The sequence below is a fragment of the Mustelus asterias genome, chromosome 17 (assembly GCF_964213995.1).
Source record: "Mustelus asterias chromosome 17, sMusAst1.hap1.1, whole genome shotgun sequence".
NCBI classification, from domain to species: domain Eukaryota; kingdom Metazoa; phylum Chordata; class Chondrichthyes; order Carcharhiniformes; family Triakidae; genus Mustelus; species Mustelus asterias.
Window position 1 is genome coordinate 77213559 of NC_135817.1, and position 9860 is coordinate 77223418.

General features: G+C 46.7%; 1 protein-coding gene across 1 annotated transcript in view; it reads left to right on the forward strand.

Moving 5' to 3' along the window:
* LOC144506231 (uromodulin-like 1) overlaps positions 1–9217 on the forward strand; it is a 102533-nt gene extending 93316 nt beyond the window's left edge. Inside the window, exon 28 of the mRNA XM_078232088.1 lies at positions 9030–9217. Coding sequence (XP_078088214.1) covers positions 9030–9217 — 188 coding nt within the window. The remainder of the gene's footprint in view (positions 1–9029) is intronic.
* Positions 9218–9860: the final 643 nt, after the last annotated feature.

Consider the following 9860-nt stretch of genomic DNA (forward strand, 5'->3'; position numbering starts at 1 on the left):
GCCAGTTTCCAGGTGCAATTTTACAACTCATCCGCTTCATCCTGGACCACAATGTCTTCACCTTCAACAACCAGTTCTTCATCCAGACACACGGAACAGCCATGGGGACCAAATTCGCACCTCAATATGCAAACATCTTCATGCACAGGTTCGAACAAGACTTCTTCACCGCACAGGACCTTCAACCGATGCTATACACTAGATACATCAATGACATTTTCTTCCTTTGGAGTCATGGTGAACAATCACTGAAACAACGATATGATGACATCAACAAGTTCCATCCCACCATCAGACTCACCATGGACTACTCTCCGGAATCGGTTGCATTCTTGAACACACGCATCTCCATCAAGGACGATCACCTCAGCACCTCACTATACCGCAAGCCCACGGAAAACCTCATGATGCTCCACTTCTCCAGCTTCCACCCTAAACACGTTAAAGAAGCCATCCCCTATGGACAAGCCCTCCGTATACACAGGATCTGCTCGGATGAGGAGGATCGCAACAGACACCTCCAGACGCTGAAAGATGCCCTCATAAGTACTGGATATGACTCTTCGATCGACAGTTCCGACGCGCCACAGCGAAAAACCGCACCAACCTCCTCAGAAGACAAATACGGGACACGGTGGACAGAGTACCCTTCGTTGTCCAGTACTTCCCCGGAGCAGAGAAGCTACGGCATCACCTCCGGAGCCTTCAACATGTCATTGATGAAGACGAACATCTCGCCAAGGCCATCCCCACACCCCCACTTCTTGCTTTCAAACAACTGCACAACCTCAAACAGACCATTGTCCGCAGCAAACTACCCAGCCTTCAGGAGAACAGTGACCACGACACCACACAACCCTGCCACAGCAACCTCTGCAAGACGTGCCGGATCATCGACACGGATGCCATCATCTCACGTGAGAACACCATCTACCAGGTACACGGTACCTACTCTTGCAACTCGGCCAACGTTGTCTACCTGATACGCTGCAGGAAAGGATGCCCCGAGGCATGGTACATTGGGGAAACCATGCAGACGCTACGACAACAGATGAATGAACACCGCTCGACAATCACCAGACAAGACTGTTCTCTTCCTGTGGGGGAGCACTTCAGCGGTCACGGGCATTCAGCCTCTGATCTTCGGGTAAACGTTCTCCAAGGCGGCCTTCACGACACACGACAGCACAGAGTCGCTGAGCAGAAACTGATAGCCAAGTTCCGCACACATGAGGACGGTCTAAACCGGGATGTTGGATTTATGTCACACTATCAGTAACCCCCACAGCTTGCCTCCTGGATTTGCAGAATCTCACTGGCTGTCCTGTCTGGAGACAATACACATCTCTTTAACCTGTGCTTAATGCTCCCTCCACTCACATTGTCTGTATCTTTAAGACCTGGTTGGCTGTCGAGATTCGCATTCTAATCCGTATTCTGTAACTTGATTTTGTGTCTCTGTGCCCTGTTTGAGAGCAGATATCCACTCCATCTGACAAAGGAGCATCGCTCCGAAAGCTAATGGCATTTGCTACCAAATAAACCTGTTGGACTTTAACCTGGTGTTGTTAAAACTCTTACTGGATGAGAACATGCCAGGAGGTCTCCAAGGTGCCATAATTGAGACCACTTTCAAAAGAGGTGACAAGTCTGATTGCAGTAACCATAGAGTTTGTCACCATCCTCCACTTGCTCCACGATGTCATGCAAGCCATGATCCTGACCAATTCATGCTTGGTCTGGGGTCAAGCAAGGCTGTGCTATTGCACTGACACTCTTCTCGATCTTCCTTGCTGCAAAGTTCCATCTCACCCTCAGCAAGATCCCCGCTGGATGGGAGCTAAACTACAGAACAAACAGTGAATTTATACAACCTCCATCTCCTGCAGGCCAGATCCAAGGTCATCCCACCCTCTGTCATGCAGATGATGCTTGCGTCTGTGCACACTCGGAGGCTGTTCTCCAAGCCACTGTCAACACCTTCACTGAGGCATGTGAGAACATGGGCTTTACACTAACATCTGTAAGACAAAGGTCATCTAATAACCTACCCACTCCACACAGCACTATCCCCCAGTTAGCAAAATTCAGGACAAGGCCTTGGACAATTGGACCTCTTCCCAGACCTTGGAAACAAGGGCAGACATCGACAACAAGGATCAAAACTTCCTTCAGTGTGCCAGTGCAGCCTTCAGTCAATGAAGAGAGTGTTTGAAAACCAGGATCTCACACCCAGCACCAAGCTTATTGTCTACAGAGCAGTAGTGATACCCGCCTTCTTATATGGCTCAGAGATGTGGACCATGTACAACATGCACCTCAAAGCCCTGGAGAAGTAGCAACAGTGATGCTTCTGCAAGATCCTTCAAATCCATTGGCAGGATGGTGCACCAACATCAGTGTTCCTGCTCTGGCCAACATCCCAAAATCGAAGCATTGACCACACTCAAATCAGTTCCGCTGGACAGGCCACATCATCCGTATGCCTGACACTATGTGCAGTTTTGGTGTCCTTATCTGAGGAAGGATGTCCTTGCTATAGAGGGAGTACAGCGAAGGTTTACCAGGCTGATTCCTGGGATGGCAGGTCTGTCAGATGAGGAGAGTCTAAGGCAGTTAGGATTATATTCATTGGAGTTTAGAAGAGTGAGAGGGGATCTCATAGAAACTTATAAAATTCTAACAGGGTTAGAGAGGGTAGATTCAGAAAGAATTTTTCCAATGGTGGGGGAGTCCAGAACTAGGGGTCATAGATTGAGGATAAGGGGTAGAACTGAGGTGAGGAGAAATTTCTTCACCCAGAGGGTGGTGAATGTGTGGAATTCACTACCACAGAATTTAGTTGAGGCCAAAACATTGTCTGATTTCAAGAAGAAATTACTTGTAGCTCTTAGGGCTAAAGGGATCAAGGGATATGGGAGGAAGGGGGGATCAGGATATTGAATTCGATGATCAGCCATGATCAAAATGAATGGCGGAGCAGGCTCAAAGGGCTGAATGGCCTACTCCTGCTTCTAGTTTCTATGTTTTTACCAGGCTCCTAAAATGCTCTACTCAGAGCAACAGCACAGCAAGCGAGCCCCAGGAGGGCAGAGGAAATGCTTCAAGATCACCCTCAAAGCCTCTTTGAAAAAATGCATCATCCCCACCAACACCTCGGAATTCCTGACCCGAGACCACCCAAAGTGAAGGAAAAACATTCAGGAAGGAGTTGAACACTTTGAGTTTCATCACCGAGAAGAGCTGAAGTCAAGTGTCGATAGTGAAAGGAATGGGTGACAACCTGGGCACCCCACCCACCCGCTCCTCCAACCACCATCTGTCCCACCTGTGGCAGAGACTCATTCATTCGTGGGACATGAGCATTGCTGGCTGGGCCAGCATTTATTACCCATCCCTCGTCGCCTGAGGGCAGTTGAGAGTCAATCACATTGCTGTGGCTCTGGAGTCACATGTAGGGGCCAGACCAGGTAAGGACGGCAGATTTCCTTCCCTAAAAGACATTAGTGAACCAGATGGGTTTTTCCGACAATCGACAATAGTTTCATGGTCATCAGTAGATTCTTAATTCCAGATATTTTTATTAAATTCGAATTCTACCATCTGCCGTGGTGGGATTTGAACACAGGTCCCCAGAACATTAGCTGACTTTCTGAATTAATAGTCTACCGATAATACCACTAGGCCATTGCCTCATACATTGGATTCCTCAGACATCTGAGAACTCATTTTTAATGTGGATGCAAGTCATCTCTGACCCCGAGAGACTGCGACAGAAGAAGAGACTATTATTTATTGCAAAGCTCTTTGGGATCTTTTATATCTAGCTAGAGCAGCAGACAACGTCTTAGTTTAACATCTCATCTGAAAGATAACACCTTCTAAAGTGCAGCAAACCCTCAGTTACTGCACTGTCGACCTCGATTTATGCACGCAATTACCTAAAGTGGAGATTCAATAGCATAGTGCAGATGCACAGATTTCTGCACAGAAAATAAAGTTCTTCTGGACTACCATCGGAAAAGGATACGGTGAGAAAGTTTGGTGAAAGTTTCTGCTGTGTCCTAAACTTTGCCACCTTTCCAGCTCTCTCACCTCCTTCAAAACCTTCATTAAGATTAATCTTTGTCAAGCATTTCAACCCCCCTCACAATGCTCCTTTTGGGTGGTCTGAGACATTGGGAGAATTGTGTGTAATACAGAACTTGTTGAGCCATGCCCAATCGGAACTGAATCCCTAACGCATTTCAGATTGGGAATCCTACCAACAATGTTGGCATTGATCCCAACAACCTGAGTGAATTGATGGTCTTTAGAAGTGAAAGACCAAAGTCTAACCAAGTTTACAGTAGAGATAAAACAATTAGACTTCCTTACCCCTCCCCATCCACTATCTCACTCCGGGATCCATGTCCTCTTTATCCCAGTGCCCACTTACAATCCCAGCAGCTCCTGCTACTGTGTTCTAGCGCTGCTGGAGGCCACTGAGTGGCAGGAGTCCCACTCTCACTTTGTTCATGCCACTGGCAGTGCTTGACAAGGGGTGCACCTTCCTATTCCCCACTCCATCTGTCTTGGAAAATCCTCCAAGCCTCTTCACAGATATCCACTTCTGTGACTGTAACACTACATTCTGCACTGTCTCGTTTCTTTCTCTAAGAACGGTATGCTTTGTCTGTATTGCACGCAAGAAACAATACTTTTCACTGTATGCTAGTACATGTGACAATAATAATTCAAATCAAATCGAATAGACAAGGGAAGAAATGAGAAATAAATGAGAAACAAGTGAGATGACCCAACTGGTACATATGATGCAAATATAGTGGGGGAAAGGAAGGGAGATACGCCATGAGAAGGATAACTTAAGCCAGCTCCAAGCGTTTGCGATGAAGGAGGACAGACAAGCAACTCTAAGGCAGTGGTCTCCAATATATCATTAACTATATACCTATATTATTGCAGGAAGTCGAGACATGTTGCCAAAGGTGTTTGCCTTGTATTCATCAGGACAACTACAAGAGTGTCAAATTTTAAAAGATCACTTATGCTGTAGAAGAAAAGACCATAAGACCATAAGACCATAAGACCATAAGACATAGGAGCAGAAGTAAGGCCATTCGGCCCATCGAGTCCACTCCACCATTCAATCATGGTTGATTTCAACTCCATTTACCCGCTCTCTCCCCATAGCCCTTAATTCCTCGAGAAATCAAGAATTTATCAATTTCTGTCTTGAAGACGCTCAACGTCTCGGCCTCCACAGCCCTCTGTGGCAATGAATTCCACAGACCCACCACTCTCTGGCTGAAGAAATTTCTCCTCATCTCTGTTCTAAAGTGACTCCCTTTTATTCTAAGGCTGTGCCCCCGCGTCCTAGTCTCCCCTGTTAATGGAAACAACTTCCCTACGTCCATCCTATCTAAGCCGTTCATTATCTTGTAAGTTTCTATCAGATCTCCCCTCAACCTCCTAAACTCCAATGAATATAATCCCACGATCCTCAGACGTTCATCGTATGTCAGGCCTACCATTCCTGGGATCATCCGTGTGAATCTCCGCTGGACCCGCTCCAGTGCCAGTATGTCCTTCCTGAGGTGTGGGGCCCAAAATTGCTCACAGTACTCCAAATGGGGCCTAACCAGTGCTTTATAAAGCCTCAGAAGTACATCCCTGCTTTTGTATTCCAAGCCTCTTGAGATAAATGACAACATTACATTTGCTTTCTTAATTACGGACTCAACCTGCAAGTTTACCTTTAGAGAATCCTGGACTAGGACTCCCAAGTCCCTTTGCACTTTAGCATTATGAATTTTGTCACCGTTTAGAAAATAGTCCATGCCTCTATTCTTTTTTCCAAAGTGTACGACCTCGCACTTGCCCACGTTGAATTTCATCAGCCACTTCTTGGACCACTCTCCTAAACTGTCTAAATCTTTCTGCAGCCTCCCCACCTCCTCAATACTACCTGCCCCTCCACCTATCTTTGTATCATCGGCAAACTTGGCCAGAATGCTCCCAGTCCCGTCATCTAGATCGTTAATATATAAAGAGAACAGCTGTGGCCCCAACACTGAACCCTGCGGGACACCACTTGTCACCGGTTGCCATTCTGAGAAAGAACCTTTTATCCCAACTCTCTGCCTTCTGTCTGACAGCCAATCGTCAATCCATGTTAGTACCTTGCCTCGAATACAAGGGCGGTGATTAAAGTTTATAGTTTATTTATTAGTCACAAGTAGGCTTACATTCACACTGCAATGAAGTTACTATGAAAATCCCCTAGTTGCCACACTTCTGCGCCTGTTCGGGTACTCTGAGGGAAAATTTAGCATGACCAATTCACCTAACCTGCACATCTTTGGACTGTGGGGGAAAACCGGAGCACCCGGAGGAAACCCACACAGACATGGGGATAATGTGCGAACTCCACACAGACACTGACCCAAGCCGGGAATTGAACCCAGGTTCCTGGTGCTGTGAGGCAGCAGTGCTAACCACTGTGCCACTGTGCTGCCCCCGATTATTAAATCGACTCTGGCTGAGGCATTGCCATGGAGAAAGCAATGGGGAACTATAGGCACCCTATGCATTTTGGGTGATTCGAAAAAGGTTCAAGGCTTGAGCATGTTCCTTTCGTTTGCAGGGAGCAGGCCCTTTTTAAGATTCTTTAATGGTTGCATCACTAAATAGGCCAGCATTTATTGCCAGTACCCAAAATTGCCCTTGAGAAGGTGGTGATGAGCTGCCACCTTGAACTCCATGTGGTGTGGGTACACCCACAGTGCTGTTTGGGAGGGAGTTCCAGGATTTTGATCCAGCCGCAGCGAAGGACCGGCGTTATATTCCCAAGTCAGGATGGTGAACTTGTAGGTGGTGGCATTCCCAGGTATCTGCTGCCCTTGTCCTGCTAGGCATTAGAGGTCTCGGCATTGGAAGGCGCTGTTGAAGGAGCCTGGGTGAGTTGCTCCAGTGCGTCTTGTAGATGGTACACCTGGCTGCCACTGTGTATAGGTGGTGGAGGGGGTGCCAATCAGGTGGGCTGCATTTTCCCAGGTGGTGTCGAGCTTCTTGAATGTAGTTTGATCTGCACTCAGCCAGGGAATTGCTGGGTATTCCACCATATTCTTGATTGTGTCTTGTAGATGGTGGACAGGCTTTAGGGAGTCAGGAAGTGAGTCCTATGTATGAACATGTCATTTCCAGCAAGCATAAATGGGCAAGGTTAAGAGCTTGACTGGTCATCATTCATTGCTCAGTTGTTGGCTTGTTTAACTCATTGCTCAAACTTTTGAGGTACTTTGTCTTTCCAAGATCAATTGTAGGCTGGGCACTTTTCAGAACCACAAATGGTGGTCTTTGGGCCATTAGCAAGTTTGCCTAATCATAGAATCCCTACAATACAGAGGGAGGCCATTCAGCCCATTGAGTCTGTACCGACCACAATCCCACCCAGGCCCTATTCCCGTAATCCCACACATTTATCCTGCATATCCCCCTGACACTAGGGTCAATTTAGCATGGCCAATCTACCTAACCCGCACATCTTTGGAGTGGGGGAGGAAACCGGTGCACCCGGAGGAAATCCATGCAGATACGGGGAGAAAGTGCGAACTCCACACAGACAGTGAACCGAGGCTGGAATTGAACCTGGGTCCCTGGCGCTGTCCCGGGGTCCACTGAGGCAGCAGTGCTAACCACTGTGCCACTGTCAACAGTGAACAGTGATCTGATCAGGCTAAATATCATCCTGCAGGATAGCTTTGAGCTATGAGATACTGAGCACATAGGTGATGTTGGTTGGGGAATGAATGTTGGCCAGCGCACTGGGAGGGAATCTCACTGCACCTTGTCAATTGGGAACTTTGGCCTTGTCCTCATGGGGCGAACGAGGGCTTAGTTTAATATGGCATTGTGAAGATGGCAGGTGTGACAGTGGGTTTCCAGGTGTGTGAGTGCACTAGATGTCCTTCTTCTCAGGATGATCCAAGGTACAGGAGGATTGTAGATATCTCTACCTTCAGACAGATCTCCAAGGGAGGAGAGGAGAGAGGACCCAAATTGGAAAGTCAGTGGTTGGGACCTTGCAGCCCTGTTGTGGCAGCACCTACTGCGGGGAATGTGTTGAGTCAGCCAAAGGTTTGTTGACTTCCATTAGGACCGGAAGATCCAGGCAGGGTGCGGAGCAGGTTAATGTTCGCCAGTATTTCCCATTACCGCTTCGATACTAATTCATCCTAACCCTGACTTCTGTGACAATTGTTATAGAACAAAGAGATCTAAGGGTACAGGTTCATACCTCCTTGAAAGTGGAGTGATAGCTGGACAGAGTGGTGAGGAGGGCATTCAGCACGCTTCGTTTCATTGGTCAGAACATTGAATACAGGAATTGGGATGTCTTGTTGAAGTTGTGCAAGATATTGGTAAGGCCACACTTGGAATACTGTGTATAGTTCTGGTCACCCTATTATAGAAAGGATATTATTAAACTAGAAAGAGTGCAGGAAAGATTTACTCGGATGCTACTGTGACTTGATGGATTGAGTTATAAGGAGAGGTTGGATAGACTGGGACTTTTTCCCTGGAGCGTAGGAGACTTAGGGGTGATCTTATAGAGGTCTATAAAATAATTGAAGGGCGTAGATCAGTCAGACAGTCAACATCTTTTCCCAAAGGTCGGAGAGTTTAAAACTAGAGGTCATAGGTTTAAGGTGAGAGGGGAGAGATACAAAAGGGTCTAAGGGGGCAATGTTTTCACACAGAGGGAGGTGAGTGTCTGAAACAAGCTGCCAGAGGTAGTAGTAGAGGTGGGTTTAATTTTGTCTTTTAAAAAGCATTTACATGGGTAAAATGGATATAGAGGAATATGGGCCAAACACAGGCAATTGGGACTAGTTTAGTGGCTAACAAAAAAGGACGGCATGGACAAGTTGGGCTGAATGGCCTGTCTCCATGCTGCAAATCTCTATGATTCTGATTAGAAGTGCCAATGATATCATTAAGCTGTTGACACTTTTATCTCCCAACAGATGGTGGACCCATTGTTGAGCTGGATGAAAACACCTCAGCAATGAAGGCTGTGGTAGCACTTGGAGTCTTCCTTTGCCTGACACTCGTTGTAATATCTGCGGTTGTCTTGACCATATACACCCGGTGGGGTCGGAGCTTCATCGTCCAGTCCAATGGCCAGAACTACCAGGCTTTCGATCACTACTGATGATACAAAAATAGCACCAAGGATCGTGCGCTGCCCACGCCTTGGCGGCAGGATTGTAGCGATTATCTCATTCATTGACCAATACCATAGTAGGAAACCCAAGTACATTTTTTGCCATTTTGCAAAAAGAATTCTGAATAATTTCATCTGTCTCTTCAAACGTGGTTCTGGGGAGTGGGACACCATTACAACCCTTTGAGATTTCTATGCTGTCCCAGCTTTGGCCTTCTGTGCAACCTCAATTTGCCTTACCCATCATTGGTGGCTGTGCCTTCAGCTGTCTAGTTCCTAAACTGTGTTAATTCTATCCTAAAACCTCGCGACCTCTCTACCCCCTCTCTCGTCTCTCATTTAAAACCCTTTATAAAACCTACCTCTTCAACCAAACTTTTGGTCACCTGTCTTAATAACTTGCTACGTGGCTCAGTGTCAAAATTTGTTCCTGTTAAGCATTGTGGGATATTTTACTACAGTAAAAATGTTACATAGATGCAAGCCGTTGTTATTGGACCGACCTTTAAATGACTCTGGACATTAGTTGATCTTTCTCTACACCCTAGCTATGAGAGAGCTCTGCAATCTCTCCTTTCCTTCTCTATGAATGGTATGCTTTGTCTGTATAGCACACAAGAAACAATACTTT